The sequence below is a fragment of the Trachemys scripta genome, chromosome 18 (genome assembly GCF_013100865.1).
Source record: "Trachemys scripta elegans isolate TJP31775 chromosome 18, CAS_Tse_1.0, whole genome shotgun sequence".
NCBI classification, from domain to species: domain Eukaryota; kingdom Metazoa; phylum Chordata; order Testudines; family Emydidae; genus Trachemys; species Trachemys scripta.
The window spans coordinates 13,917,048-13,933,706 of NC_048315.1; the positions used below are offsets into that span (position 1 = coordinate 13,917,048).

Sequence of the window (16,659 nt, forward strand, 5' to 3'; positions counted from 1 at the left end):
TAACACGGCTACCCCTCTGATACTCGATATTTTTCAGATGACTGTAGAAGGAAAAAAAACCTAAGGACAACCATCTCTTGCATCAGTCTATTAGCACATACTACTCAAGGCCATTTACTGTTCAAAATGGACCTTAAAGCAATTTATTTGTTATCATCTGTTAAGTATAAGTTTACACTAGCCATTTAAACAGCTTGTTGAGCCCTGTACAACACCCCTTTCACAAACACAATCACTCACCACTTGATGCATTCCTCTGTGTGCTCCTGACAAACATGCAGAGTGTTACTAGTCAAATCTAGCTTAGGAAACAGTTTGTTCCAGCAAATAAATTTCACATGCAGTCTGATATTGAGGATATATCTATGCTACAGTGGCTGCAACAGCACTGCAGCTGTCGCACTGTAGTGTGACATCCTATATGGATGGAAGGGTTTTTTCTATCAATGTAGGTAATCCACCTTTCCAAGAAATGGTAGCTAGGTCATTGGAAGAATTCTTCCGTTCACCTAGCAGCATCTAGAGTGACAGCTAGCTCGACCTAACTACGTCACACGGGGTGTGAAATTTCTCACAGCCCTGAGCGATGCAGCTAGGTAGATCTAATTTTTAGATTTGATCAGGCCTGAGTCAAGTTCTGCCTTCGGTTACTCAGGTGCAATCTCACTAAATAAGGAGAGATTCATGAGAGGTTGAAAGTGTTCAGCACCTCTCAAGATTTGTCACTAGGACTCTAATCCATCAAAGCACTAATGCAGATGCTTAACATTAACAAGTGCTTAAAATTAAGCATGTACTGAAATACCTTGCTGAACTGAGGCCTAAATAAGGACAAATTAGGGAGCATTTATTCAGCTATATTTAATAAGGACTCAATCCTTCAATCCCCTGCATACTTTGGGACATGCTAGTAATATGAACCTTCTCTCATTTCTTACATGCCTTGATGAGCAGTGAAATAGTTGACAATTTTGACATTTAAGATATCACTGGTATCTGAGTTAGCTGTTCACATCTCAGAAGCTTTGTTTCAGGCTCTTCACACACTTAGGCAAATACTGCTACATTATTTACATGTGGGTCACATTTAAGGGTTTCTTCACAACCATAGTATCTAGAGACTTATTTCTTTCCCCCCTCTCTCATTAAACAAAAGATGAGGGCTTATCTATAACCTGCATTAGTCCACACTAGAGGGGAGTAAATTCTTGTGAGCCCTAGGGTGTCACTCACTGTCTGTGTGGACCCCGCTGGCATGCACTAAAAATTCACTAGTGCATGTTAATGTGGTCCTGTTTCAAACAGTACTGTGTTAATGTGCATTAGGAACGTTCAGTGCATGCTAGCGGGATCCACATGGGCCACTTAGTGAGCACTACAATTTACACCTCTAGTACAGCATAATACACAGCTTAGACAAGCCCTGGGACTCTGGTCTGGTCTGCACTATAGACTTCTGCCAGGATAGCTGTGTTGATCGGGGTGAGAAGAGGTGTGATCCCTGACCAATCTAGCTATAGCAGCAGTAGTCTTTGTGTAGATGCAGTTATACTGGCAAAACAATGCTTTTACTGATATAGCTCATGGGGGGTGGTTTTACCAGTATAGCTGTGTCTATACTGAGAGCACTTTGCCAGTACAGTATATCAGCATTCCTACATCGGTAAAGCGTTCCTAGTGTAGACAGACATGCTGGAGAGCAATAGAGAGCTATGTCTTTGCTACCTTCACTCCTTTTCCCACACTTTGGGACATGCTAACATGAATAACCACACTGACTGCCATGGGGCAGCCTGAATGAATATGTACTGTTGTGCTCTCCGGTATTATTTTACATGAAGAATCATATTACAAATATGCTGGTGCCGTGACATGGCTAAACAGCATTTCTGTTCAGGAGTACAGTTGACAACAGAAATAAAAAGCCAATTTGCTTTGGTTTTTGGAACAACTTGTGAAGGTATTTATAACTGCTTACTAAATCTGCTGACATTAAATGTATATTTTCACACAGGGCTGTGAAACTTTGCATTAAAGCTGTAGGCCAGTGTGATGCTGGATCTATCTTTTGTTTAACTGGTGGTAGTTTAATATAAAACAACACGAGTAAGGGCCTCAAAATCCGGCTTTAATTTAGGAGGGATATTAAAATCTATATGTGACGTTGTGCAGTCTATATGGTTTTATAAAAACATGATAATAAGTGAATATAATGTAACTGGGATAGTTTTAGAAAAATATGGTAAAAAGTGAATACAACGTAACTGGGATATGCTTCATGCAAAAGGTCTCTTGTAAGGTATCATTACAAAGCTTATAATCTACTGAGTGTGATCATCCGATTTGTATAAATGTACCACTCTTGTATCTAAAACTAGAAATATAAAATATAACTCTGAGGGCCTACTGTAATTATGTAAAGTGTGGGCCATTAAGGCTGGTTTGGAATCTTGATGACTCCCATTATCTGCAGATGGCTGTGTTTACCTGTGAGTCTTCCTGTATATGTGTGTGCTGGCAAGTGAGTAATGAAGTCTTGCAGTGACATGCGATCATGTCACCTGAACTGGAATCCATCTTTAACCTGGTGCTTTTCCAGTGAGGGGGGGTGGAAACCCAGAGGGACAAAGGGTTCCCGCCTTATGCAAAAGATATATAAAGGAGTGGAAGAGAACAAAGGAGAGAGAGGAGCCATCATGAAGAATCCCCTAGCTATTATCTAAGCTGCAACAAGAGCTGTACCAGGGGAAAGAATTGTGCCCAGGCCTGGAAGGTGTCCAGTCTGAGAAAAAACGTACTGAAGCATCTCTGAGGGTGAGATTATCTGTATTTAGTTTGATTAGACATAGATTTGCGCATTTTATTTTATTTTACTTGGTGACTTACTTTGTTCTGTCTGTTACTACTTGGAACCACTTAAATCCTACTGTCTGTATTTAATAAAATCACTTTTTATTTAGTAATTTACTCAGAGTATGTATTAATACCCAGGGGAGCAAACAACTGTGCATATCTCTATCAGTGTTATAGAAGGCGAACAATTTATGAGTTTGCCCTGCATAAGCTTTATGCAGGGTAAAACGGATTTATCTGGGTTTAGACCCGATTGGGAGTTGGGCATCTGAGTGCTAAAGACAAGCACACTTCTGGGAGCTGTTTTCAGGTAAACTTGCAGCTTTGGGGGCAAGTGATTCAGACCCTGGGTCTGTGTTGGAGCAGACGGGAGTGTCTGGCTCAGCAAGACAGGGTGCTGGAGTCCTGAGCTGGCAGGGAAAACAGGAGCAGGGGTAGTCTTTGCACATCAGGCGGCAGCTCCCAAGGGGGTTTCTGTGATCCAACCCGTCACACCATAGAGTCCATTGAGAAGGAAGGTTAGATTCATCCATATGGCTAGGTTTACTTCATACGTTAGGCATAAAAAAAGTATAACATATTAGGACAATAAATGTTTCTCAAGAGATCTTTGGAGAAAGTCCTATAATTACATCATTACCGGACAAAAGGCCGATTATCAAGTAGAGCACTTGATAAAAAAATGTAAATTAGTTTGTTAAGTAATGAGTCAGGCTGGTCACTAGACGCAAGCTAAACTATAAAGATAAAGCTAATTTAGGGTCCATTCCTAATCAGTACTTTTGAGCAGGACACAGAGTAAATCTGCAGTATGGAGGCTTAATTGTGCAGTGCAGTTAGAGGAGGTGTTATTCCTTAAGCAGTAACAAATAGCTGTTTGCAGTGTTGTCTGTAGCTCTGTTGGTCCCAGGATATGAGAGAGGCAAGGCAGATGAAGAACAGCTCTGTGGAGACTTGAAAGCATGTCTCTTTCACCAACAGAAGCTTGTCCAATAAAAGATATTACCTCACCCACCTTGCCTCTGACAAATAGCTGATCAACTGCATATCTTGCAGGAGGAGAAGACTGGGCTGCCAAAGAGAGTGATCTTCCACTGGCGTGAAGGGGGCCAAGTCTCAAGAGTTGGCTAAAAAAAGCACAGAACCCATCTACACAGCAGATTGCTGGACGGGTCCAGGTTATTTACCTAAATGAACTGATTTAATCACATACATCTCTACCCCGATATAATGCGACCCGATATAACACAAATTCAGATATAACGCGGTTAAAGCAGTGCTCCAGGGTTGCGTGCGCCGGCTGATCAAAGCAAATTCAATATAATGCGGTTTCACCTATAACGCGGTCAGATTTTTTGGCTCCGAGGACAGCGTTATATCGGGGTAGAGGTGTACTAGCATTTAAAGGAAATACAGTGGGGGAAATCAATTAATATTGTTCAGTATTTTCTTAAATCACATATGCATTGCAGCTATATATGTTCCCTAATTCTCCTCTAGTTTGTAAAAGAGGAGTAACTTCATTGAGGTCGACAGCTATGTGGGTGTAAAACTGATGAAAGAGAGAAGAGAATCGGGCTCATATGCCCTGGTCTTCAAAGGTATTTGGTCTCTTAACTTCCACTGATTTCAATACTAGTTAGGAGCCTAAATACATTTGAGGATCTGGGCCCACAGTCCCTAGTCTGTAGTCTTAAAAGAACATTGTTGTGCTTTTCCAATTGAAATGAAATATATTTATTAAGATAACAAATGCATGGTAAAGTATATTTAACTTACATAAGGAAAATAAAAGAGGAGGGAGAAAAATCTTGGGTAAACAACAAAACAATACAGCTTTATCTAATCTCAATAATTTATTGCTGCTTGTCTCTCTCTGTGTGTGTTTTACTGACAAAATAAAATAAATTGAATCAGCTCACACATGATAACATGCTCTTTCCTAACTCATACTAATTGCTTGGCTAATTGATGTTTGTTGAACTTTCTCCATTTCATTGAGTGATTAGGTACAAAGCTAACAGTTGACATCTGTAGGCGCTTAACTGGCGTCTGTAATTACTGTTAATGTTAAATAATTGTTAGTTAATTGGAGTGGTAACTGACTGAATAGAATCCAGATTGTGAAGCAAAAAGAGACCTAGTTAAATAAACATACATTTTCTGAGAAAACAACGGTTTATTACAGTGGAGTGACTAACAATAGTCTAGATACAGGAGGTCAACAGGCCTTTTCATTTATGAAATTTTATGCCAGAATCCATAGTTGGACTTCACTAATCTAGAAGTAGTTCATGTCAAAATCTTTGTAATCAAAACACTCTATCCCAAAGAATTTTTCAATCTTATTTTGACTTGATTTTTGTGGTTTCTGTTATTTTGCAGTGCAATGCTGATAAGTCCTTCTGAGAAAATCAAATAGAGCTTAATCTACAAAATAAATACTGGAGCCAGAATAGATAAAATTATACTTTAGTAAATATTGCCGTTTTGCTCACTGATACCGGATTAGTTTGACTTTGCTAAAATCAACAGTTTCAAATACATTCTTAAAAGAACAGGATCAGAAATTCTGAGAAAAGGAGTAGCTGATAGTTTTATTACGCTGTAAGTAAAAATGGGCAAGGCCTCTTCAAATTACATTTGCAAATAATAAGTTTAGGCACTCCAATAAAAAATATCATTGCTCACAGTTACTTGTATTGTATTTTTAAAGCTTAATTTAAGAAATTATAGCTAATTATAGCTACTGTCTCTTCCACAGTTGGCAGCCCTAGCTCACACTCCTGCCCTGGAGAACTCTCCTCTAGAACTTTAGCTGTGGGGAAAGGGCACAGTGTAATTGTGCATGGGGAGAGGATAGAGTGGAAAGAGTACAGAGGAGGAGGCGGCTGTGATTTGAGCATAGGAGGGAGGATGGCATGCAGGTGTAGAGGGGGAACTATGCTCTTTCACTAAGGGCACCAGAACAATTCACCATGTAAACAGCTGGCTGTGCCAATGCATCTTGCATTCAGTAGTGCAAAATGTACTAATGGTGATGGACACGAACCGTACAGATGCAACAGAATGCAACAAGCTTCTTGTTCAGATAAAGCCTTCAGAACTCAAAATAACTAACTCTCTCTTCTAGAAATTAGAGCAAAAGGCAATCCCAAACCCAAAATCCCCCCCACACACACTTTTTTTTAAAACTCTGAAGTTAGACTGCTTTGTTTCAGTCTTTCTCCTAGTCCAGTTGGCAGCACTGCCTCATTACAAGAAACGTGGGGTCTTCAAAACAGCAAACCTCATCAAATGGTTTGTGATTTTCAGCCTAGCCTCTCATGAACAGGATGGCAACATTTAATGTCCTGGATATGGCCTGCCAGATGAATTCACCTTCCAATTCTGCATTAGGACTCTTTTGTGACCCGAAGCTCACAGACCCAATTTACAAACTCTCCTTAGGAGACATGCCTTGGTCACAGTGTCCCATTTAGGGAGTGAGCCCTTTTCAGAAGCACAAGAAAATGTTTCCAGGCAGGGAGCTGCTCTTGCAGTTCAATAATTCCTGGGGTTCTCTGGACAAACAACTGGTTAGTTTCCAAGGGCAGCAGAGCCACCACACACATAGCAAAGAAGTAGTAGGCTGGGAATGCACAGGCCACCCACTGGTAGATATACAGAGATGTGAAGGTGGCAGCCAAAAAAAGGAGGAGAAGGTGGTGGGTGGGTGAGTAGGTTGGGGATGGTTGCTCTGGGTTCCTGAGAAGAGAGGGTAAAAGGCAGAGACAGGGGTATCTGCCTGCCCACTATGGGGTGGTGGTTTTTTGCTATACTTAGGTATGTTGAGATTGTGTGCGTGCTTTTTGAACGTAGTGGTGAATCCCAATTACACTCCATACGGCAAATGGGGTGAGGTTGGTTCACCTGGAGTGAGAAGCACCTCTCTTCCACCATAGGAACGCCTGGGAACTGGATCAGGGAAGAGAAATATTTGTCTGTTTCACTTCCCTGTTTGTTTGCAAAAACAGATGTGGCAGGCTGTCTTAAAGAAATGACGTACCAAACAGACAGACGTACACGAGAAACAAGAACACGCGCCTGTTTTTCTGGAGGACAATCTCTCTCTCCAGAACAACCTAAAAAGCCAGAGCTTGCCATGAGCCGCATTTCAGCCACCAGGGACAACTGGTAACCCGCACCTATCTATCTACTTCATGTTGAGAGACTAAATATTTCCCTGACAGCTGGCTTTGGCATTAAGGCAGATGGATTCATAAAGTTTACATGAACATCCTGTAAACAATTTGAACATAAAAAGCTGTAACAGCCTAACCGGGCTCCTGATCAAAGAAAACTTCAGTAGCGTGTACAGAATAGAACTTCAACAGTTTGCGAATCATTTTTTTCCCCCTTCAGGAAAGGCTATTTGCTGGGGAGAGGGGTTAAAATACACTGACTACAGAGCCAGTAGGAGAAATTGCCTGCTCCAGAACTCTGACTTTGAAGTGTGTCTGTTATCAAAAGATAATGGAACTTCATTACTCTGGGAAATTACACTACAAAATTTGGTTAACAACATTCAGTACCTGGGCCAGGATTAATGATCTTAATGTTGATGCTTTCAGACCTCAAAGGAAAGTTGATATGTCCTTTTAAAACAGTGTTGGGGTACTGGCTCTGGGAGGGGACTCAGGGCTGGAGTTTGGGGTGCAGGAGGGGTTTTGCAGTTCTGGCTCAGAGGAGGCTCAGCATGGGGCTTGGGGCAGGTTCAGGGAGCAGGTTCTGGGAGGGGGCTCAGGGGTTGGGGCTCCAGCGGCTCTCATTCGACGGCGGGCACAGCGAGGCTAAGGCAGGCTCCCTGCCTATCCTGGCCCTACACCACTCCTGGAAGGGGCCAACGCGCCCCTGAGGCCCCTGGGGGGTGGCATGTGGCTCCATGCATTGCCCCTTTCTGCAAGCACTGCCCCCACAGCTCTCCCAGCCAATGGGAGCTCCGGGGGTGGTGCATGCAGGCAGAAGCAGCGCGCGGAGGGAGACCCCTGCCCCCCCGCCTCTGGGGCTGTGCTGGCTGCTTCCGGGAGTGGCGTGGGGGCGGGGTAGGCAAGGAGTCTGCCTTAGCAGCAGCCCCACTACACCGCCGGAGATCGTGATCGACTGGGAGACCCTCTAGGATGGATCAGTCGGTCACGATCGACCGGCTGGTGACCACTGACCTAAGGGCATATCCTGCAATTAATTTTTATCCTCAGACATAGTGATTGAAATCAACTAAGAGACCTACCAAACATCACTAGCACACTATAACCATGGACATACCTCTTAGTCTGCCAAATCCCAAATGAAAAAGCAGGTCTTATGGTTAATGCACTGGACTGGCACTCAGGAGATCTGAGTTCAAGCCATAGCTTTACCGCAGACTTCTTGTATGCCTTTGAGGAAATCATTTAATCTCTTTATATCTCTGGTTTCCTATTTCTAAAATGGTACTGCCTTTCTTGTACCCTTTGGCTGTCTTGTTTATTTAGATGGTGAGTAACATTTTCAAAAGCACCTGTTACTTAACAGCAAGTATTTAGGCATCTATCTCCCCAGTAGCGAATGAAGGGTCTAAATATCTTTTGAGGATCTGGACCTAGGAGCTTAAGTCCTATTTTCAGTGTCTATCAATGGAACTTAGATTACTAAACCTCTAAGTGGCTTGAAAAATTTGCCCTAAGCTTTTTGCAGCAGGGACTGTGTCTTGCTGTGTGTCTGTATAGAGACTAGCACAAGGGCCTCTGGGTGCTACTGCAATACAATAACTAACCACATGATAATAAAAGGAATACAGTATATGACAAAGACCCAAAATGAAGGACACCACCAATTAATAATTAAAATGCAGTGGGAGTCATTCCTTTTGTGCAAATAACTTTTTCTGTAGTATCAGTTTCACAATCTTTTGTTTCTGATGCAAATAATTATAAAACAATAAACGTGAGAGAACACCACATTTGTGTGGCAGGTAGATAACTTTGAGGGATATTTGAGAGGCAGGCCAGGGATGTATGCTTGTCAGTTTGCCATACCTTGTCAGATTGTTCAATCAACCAGGGGCTTTGAAGATTTTCGTTGCGGTTTACCAAATGCAAATTTGACCTTTCTTAGACTGATTTTTATTGCTTCTGGCAAAAGGCACACTGGACAAAACAGGGGAAGAGCTGGCTTTAAAGCAAACAGCCCACTTTGCAAAAAAGAGAACTTGAACTTGAAATGCATCAAACTGACAGTTCTTTGACAGCCTAGTCAACCATCCATCCAGCAGACACTCAGAGGACAGACTAACAACAAACCACAGCCCATAATGAGAATCCCTGCACCTGTCTAGAAGCAATTATTGACATTATCTCTAAACAGTGGATCTTTTTGAGATTGTTTTCCTGATATTTAGCAGTTTGAATGTTAATCCCTTTAACAAACTGTCCCCTATGCTGTTTCCATCCTCTTCCCCTTAATCTCTTTCTCCCAATGGGGGGGATGAGGGGGGGAACCCACCCAAAACAAAATGAAACCAGTCAGCCTAGTTTTTCAGCACCTGGATTTGCACTGATTCTCCCCCTTGTCATTCGTGTTGCCAACAGGAATTAGCATATGGCTTGAAGGGAAAACTCAGGAGGAGAAAAGAAAGATGCCATTTTGATGGAAATAAGGGGGCAAAGGAATAATCTACCATCAACTAAAAAGCTTATTTGTGTATGGTTTCCCAAGCAAAGCTTCGAAAAGCCTATGTTGATTTTAGGCTACACAAAGAAACCCTAATCCTTTCAAGGGAACTAAATCACCAAAGAAAAGTACCTCAGAAGAAAAGGCTCCCTGTCAAGCATGGTTATTCACAACCTAATAGATGCCACAAATCAAACTGGGTAAGTAAACAAAAATAAGAATGTGGGCAATGTGTTTGATTCTAAAAAGAAAACGAAAGGAAGAGGAATAGGGGCCTAGTCTTCATCAATCACTTTTCATCCTTCAATTGAAGAGATCCCCTCAGCCTAGTTACAGGCTATCAGTCAGGAATGTTGATTCACTGGATTGGCTTCTATTCTATTCTGGCTCAGTCCCAAGAAAGGACTACTCAAATTCCAATGCTTTTTACAGCAAATTAGCAAAATAAAGGTGCAGTCACATGTAGTTTGGGAGTCTGGGGTCCCAGAACACACAAGTCTTCCTTTTTTTTTTTTTTTTTTTGTTTGGTGACCTATTTTTTCCAGGGAGGAGGAAGGATGGCTGTAAATTCAAATTTAAATAGAATAGCTAATATAAGTTTGCCAAGTTGGATAACCTATTTCGACCAAAAAACCCACCCCCTTCAGATTGTCCTTCAAAAGGATGTTAATACATAAAACAGGAATACTGATCCATAAGGCAATTAAAAATAGATATAATTCAATATTCATCAAAGTAATTTCAGAAGTAGTGTATCAGCATGGGAATCCCAAATATAAGGGGCTGCTTTATGCTCTCAGCTACACCCCCCGCAGCTCCATGGAATCAAAAGGTACAGAAATTGGCAGGATGTGACATTTTTCACATTTAAAAATGATCCAATAGGACAAACCAAAACAAACCAAACAAACCAAAAAAGCTCTATGTGAGAAACACACAGTATAAGTCACCATCCAAATTATTCACCTAGACGACAGAAAAGGCTTAAATTTCAATTTAATTAAGCCTATATTTTCTACTCAAACCTTGCTCCAGTGCTCCAATGAAATTATAATTTCAGACTGTATGAGGCTAGAGCTGAAAGCACACACCTTCTTACTAAGCAATTATCATGCACTGCCACTAAACAGGTGTTATGGAGGGAAAGGGGTTGAGAGAAAAGATCAAATAGATTTTATGTAATTTAAAGCCTTTGAATTATACACCTTGGCACAGCTAGTGATTCAAGACTCTCTCCCCACCCTGCCCTCAAGAAGAAAAGCACCCCCACATTATTTTCAACAATGCTGCTTCAAATAAGCACTGCACAGAAGCCCACTGACACTGATTTAAGGCAAGTACGCCTTTAATGTACTGTTAAATCATTAGCCACTCTCTCTTTATATTGCTGTTTGGGAGATATGAATGGGATATTGCATATTTAAATGTGGCCCTCTATATTGTTTATTAACTTTACAGAAAGCATACGGCACAGCAAGCCATGGTTTATTACTATTATCCTGTGAATACTAAATGCTGGCTGGTTATTACTGTCAGCAGTACAAATTGGCTATTCATAATTCCATGTCTATCATGTAGCTGATGAGTAACAATCATGCTAAAACATTTTGAAAACTGTTACAGTTATTTAAATGAGCTTAAATTAAAGCCATTTGTAAAATAAACTATTCCCTAATATTGTTATTTAAATTAATTCTGACCGGGCAGGCAATGCATTATTTAAAGTCTTTATTTTACATTGCATTAGCAAAGCAATTATGAAGCATATAGAACATGTCTGAAACCAAGGGAAACATAAAAAGCACTAGCAAGCTGATTGCTACATTCCTGCACGACAAGTTACATTTGATCTCAAATTGAAATTGCCCTGAAAAGAAATGCATGTAGAAAAATATATATGCTTATGGTGGGGATTGCAGTCTTACCTTTATTTGTAACAGTGTTGAATAGTTTTTCAGAGCTGGCATCAGATGCCTGAAATACCAATGAAAAAGAAGGTACATATTATATATATTATTAAAATATGTGTATGTATATTTATATACCTTAGAAAAACCAAAAACAGGTTGACAAAACAAGGAAGCTGATGAAAGCTGCAACTCCAGAAAAAGCATCCATAAGATGGTGCTATTTGGCTGTGTTTCACTGTCCTGCAGTGCAGATATTTATTTGGAAAGATTCTAGTTAATAAATTAAAAAATGATTCCTTATTCAACATGTTAGCTGCACACACAATATATTTTTGTACTATGATACATAAGGCAACCCAACATGTCCTGACAATGATTTTGCAGCCCAGGACAGACACCATCATTTTGAATTACTCATTCCAGTCTCGTGTATTTGCAGTTCTGCGCGTTTCTTTCTTTTTAAAAATTCTTCTTTTAAGACCCAGTGTTTTTATCATTTCATTTTTAGCACTTCAGACTTAGGCCAGTATTTGTCTGAATTGCTATAATGTGCTGTTTATTAAACAAGACATTATTAATGTTTAACAGAAATAGCTCAGCATTGGACTCACTTTGGTCAAAATAATCTAGACACTACTCACTCTGCATAAACTGATAACTAGTTTGTATTTTTCCATCATACCAGCTTTATCTTTGCTTTTTCTGAAAATATACCCATTTCTGAATTATTGCTACAATTTTCCCATCAGTAGGCTGACTAATTTTTTTATCAATAAAACGGAAACCTTATTTAAATTTCATGTAAAACAACTGTGCACCTCTGTTCCAAGGATTAAATGTTAAAGAGTCAGCCAAGGGAAAATATCCCTGTAAAGGTTCTGCTTACCAACAACTTACTTCCCTAAAATGTAAAAGTTCAAGTCTGTGTGTCTGTTGTGCATGTGTGTACATATGCGGGTATATACCTATATACATACACACCCGTAAAGCCTAAATCTATACCATATCTGAATTTACAAAATCTACACAAAATAAGTCTATTAAAATTTAACAATATTTCAGATACAACATTATTTTGGGATAATCAGCTTTTTGACATTTATACAATTAAATGTGCTTTTGAACAAAATATTCTATTATGGGCATGGGGAAAATACAGATTGCAAAATTTGTAAAATATTTTTAGTTTCTTGGTGTTTGGCTCTGATACAGCATGGTTTTCCATTTGCATTCAGTGAACAAAGCTTAAAAACATCCTGTACTTGGAAAGCAAGTAATTATACATATATACTTAAATCAGGAGGTCATTTCTGAGGTTGTGTCTAGCAAAATAAATTGACTAGACATATATTATATTACACAATACATTTTATATAAACTGATATATATATATATATATATATATATAGGTATATAGTCAGATCTATACAGAGATATACACACACACACACAAATCAGTCTATATACAATGTATTATAATATAACAACACATGCAAGTATACATTAATTTAACATCAAGTTAAAGCATCTTCTTTATATTCTTCTTTATTAAAAATTGCTCCATTTGCTCCCAATTCTAAATGGATTTTGCCAGATTAGTATTGTATGTATTATTTAAAAGCTAAACTAGGATACTTCTTTCTGATTAAATACCTTGTAAACGTGGATTTATCATCCAGTGATGCTCTTCTTTAAATTAATGAAAATATGGGAATAAAGTACAAATTGAAAAGATCAAGGAAGCCATGTGTTTTAAAGAACAGTTGGACATTATTCCAACAAATTAGGAGATTTCTCCATGCTTTCATAAACGTGCCAATCATCCTGTTCTTTGATTAAAAACAATAGCCTTTCAGGCTGGATTTCATCCACAACTGCCTTTCTATATTCAGTTTCCTCTTAAAAGTCAAGTTCTTCCCAAATCATCCTGCTTTTGAAAAAAATCAAGCCTGAACTACTTTTATTGTAAAAAATTGCTTATAGCTTTTGAAATTTTTATTCTAGCATTTCAAAATGAAATAGCCTAGAAAATGTGTGTGCTTCCTAATTACTTCCCCCCACCACCACCAACAATGGAAAAAGAGGGAAATATTTTTTTAAAGCTTGATCTTTTGGTGGGAAAAAAAAAACTTTTTCCCAAGCTCAGAATATCCAGGTGACAATTTTTTCCGGTCCATTGCAAAACACAAGAAACACCGCTGCGAAGTCTGTCTGTGACATTTGTTAGACCTAATGTGGTACATAATACATTCTGCATGAACAACCTTTACACCTCAACCCAAATTAGGGATGTGATTATTAGCATGGCTATACAATAAATTAAAGACAATTTTACAAAGACAGAGGTTGCTAGACAGTGAATACCTCTTTTGCCTTATTAACTGCATTGTTGAATCTGACAGTACCAACTTAAAAAAGAAAAGAAAAACAAAAACCCATCAGCACCGCATGTGTTACCATGCAAATGGTCAGTAAGCACCTGGTTAGCTCAAACAGCAAGTTAGAACATATTTTTAAATATGACGCTTCATTAAGGTTAACAGTAAAGTACACAACTAATAGTAAAAAAAAAAAAAAAAAAAAATCATTGTCACCAAACATGGCCCAATAATTAATTCCTATACAATTATTCCTTTCTTTACAATTAGTAATCAGCCCGATCAAGTGGCACCTATACCTAACAAAAACAAAACATTTTCAAAAAGCATTCAATAGGAACGCTAAAAATTCACTAAAATACAATGCCTGTAAGTGTTCTTGACTTAAAATCTCTTGCACGTCGACAAAGAAAATCTATTGGCAGCAAACAATAGTGTTTTTACTTTGTGGCTGATGATTTGAGGAAGTATGTTGTCAGATCTGGATTTTTTTAAGAAATGGAGACTGACTGGGATATTGGAGACATTTCCTTTCCAGGAGACATGAGAAAATGTGTGTTCATTCACTACCATCCAGATGATTTCCACTGTTTGAGTCCTATCCGAGTCGCTAATGGACAGACACCATATCTGGAGGTGTCATCACATTTCTGGAAACCCGTGTGAGGCTGTATATAGAACGCAACAGAGGGTCCTGTGGCACCTTTAAGACTAACAGAGGTATTGGGAGCATAAGCTTTTGTGGGTAAGAACCTCACTTCTTCAGATGCAAGCAAGCATCTGAAGAAGTGAGGTTCTTGCCCACGAAAGCTTATGCTCCCAATACCTCCGTTAGTCTTAAAGGTGCCACAGGACCCTCTGTTGCTTTTTACAGATTCAGATTAACACGGCTACCCCTCTGATGTATATAGAACATGCACTATGCTAGTAAAACGTCTTTTTTCTTTTCACCATAATCTTCTAGCCTGTCCTGGATAGTGGGAGAAACGATGCTGAAGCTGATCATAAACCGCCCTCTTTGTACTTTGCTTATTTCAGTTCCCAAGCACAGCTTAGCCCTACAACACGAATGACAGAAGCCAGCAATCTCTGGGCCAAAAAAAAAAAAGACCTAAAGAATAAGCTTCTACCCGCATCTCGGAATTGACTTTCATTCAAGGGGATGTATTCCTACACCATGTCCTGTCCATACAGAGAGGCTGGGCGCCTCCTTAGCACAGAGGCTGGTTTTAAGCACTTGCAAAGACACCAACTCTTACACGCGATACTTTCCAACCTCGCACCCCGCGCACCTGTCCGCCCCCCGGGGGTTACATCCACGGGCCGAGGCTGCTTCGCATCCGCTCGCTCCTCCATAGCGCGGGGACGCCTTTGCCGTTTTCTCCCCCTGCCTGCAAAGCCCGTTAGCTAGGTGCGTGGAAACGAAGCTGCAGCCCCAACTTGGGCAGCGAAGCCCCCTCACTCTTATGTTCAAAGGGAGCCTTTGCGTTCACCCCCCCCCCAGCCCACGGTGCGATCTATTCCCAGCGGTAGTCCCCAGAATTTGGGGCACCTGCCCCCCAATTCCTCCTCCTCCGATCACCTTCTCTCTCACACACACATACACAAACTCCACCAAATATAAACAGTGAGGGAATGAGCCAAAGGTTTTAGAACAAATAAGGCTGAGAAACACCCAGGAACCACAGACCTGTCAACAGTCCCCCCGCCCCCTCCAGGTCTGGACCTAGGGAGCAGCAACCCCAAATCCAGCCCAAGTGCAAACCACCCACCCAGGCCGCTTGCCGTGCCGGGCGCGTCCCAGCAGTCCTGTGCCAAGCAGCATGAAGAAGCCCAAAGCAGGGATCCCCGAGGCAAGGGGGATATGAAGGGGATCCACGCGCCCCTTCCGTCAACTTGTGCCAGTTCGGTTTTTGGGGGAAAAAAACATGTTCGTTAAGAACAGGATCCAGACTGGGGCGAATCTAAAATTGCACATGCTTGAACTGCCCAGCCATCATGAGTCCTGTCCCAGAGGGTCCCACATCCTGCTGGGAGGGTGGGGTCGGAACAGAGATGGTGATTGCGGACAGAGGACCCCCTCTAACCACACAGAGAACATCCCCCCCTTCTCCACACACCCCTCTCCACCCAAAGGAAGGGGATCAATAAACCCCCAACACCACCAAGTGCGGGCAAAACACTTCGCCATTAAAACCGGCTTCGAACCGGCGCAACCTCCCCCCAGGCTGTCAGGTCTCAACCAGGTCCAACCCTCCAGCGGAGAGTGGAAGATGCAAAGTGGGGGAGGGAGGGGGCATTTACCTGATCGCAAAGGGTAAAGCGCTACTGACAGCCCTAAGTTCATTTTTGGTGCGTGCGTGTGTGTGAACGCGCGTGCTCCAGTCTCCAGCGAACTCCGATCCAACTGGGCTTTTTTAAAAAACAAAAAACAAAAAAAGTCTCCAAACGACACCCAAACTAATCCTTCAAAGGCCAATTCCTTCCAGGCGGGGAACCCAAACCACGCAGCCAGCCATCCTTGCTGGAGAGCGAGAGAAGAGCGCAGAAGAGCCCCCCTCTCCCGGCAAGATGGTTCCCAGGGAGGAGAGAGAGGAGGGGTGGGTGGGTGTCAGCGGGTGCGGGGAAAGCAGCGGCCGCGGAAAGCTAATCAAGCAGCAGCGGCAGCAGGACAAAGAAAACCATGTGCAGCACCAAGCCGGGGGGGCAGCGCTCCAACCCGCGCCCGGTGCCCCGGAGACGAGCCGCTCGGAGGAGCTCCGGATCCCAGGCGCTCCCCCACCCCGGACTCACACACACCTCCCTGGGCTGGGGAGCAGCGCGGGGGC

The 16,659-nt window shown here is 41.4% G+C and overlaps 1 protein-coding gene across 5 annotated transcripts in view; it reads right to left on the minus strand.

The window, feature by feature from the left end:
* AUTS2 (activator of transcription and developmental regulator AUTS2) overlaps window positions 1–16,659 on the minus strand; it is a 980,988-nt gene that overhangs the window by 72,361 nt on the left and 891,968 nt on the right. For all 5 annotated transcript variants that reach the window (XM_034752724.1, XM_034752728.1, XM_034752725.1 and 2 more), the window contains exon 6: window positions 11,469–11,517. In XM_034752724.1, the coding sequence (XP_034608615.1) occupies window positions 11,469–11,517 (49 nt within the window). The remainder of the gene's footprint in view (window positions 1–11,468; window positions 11,518–16,659) is intronic.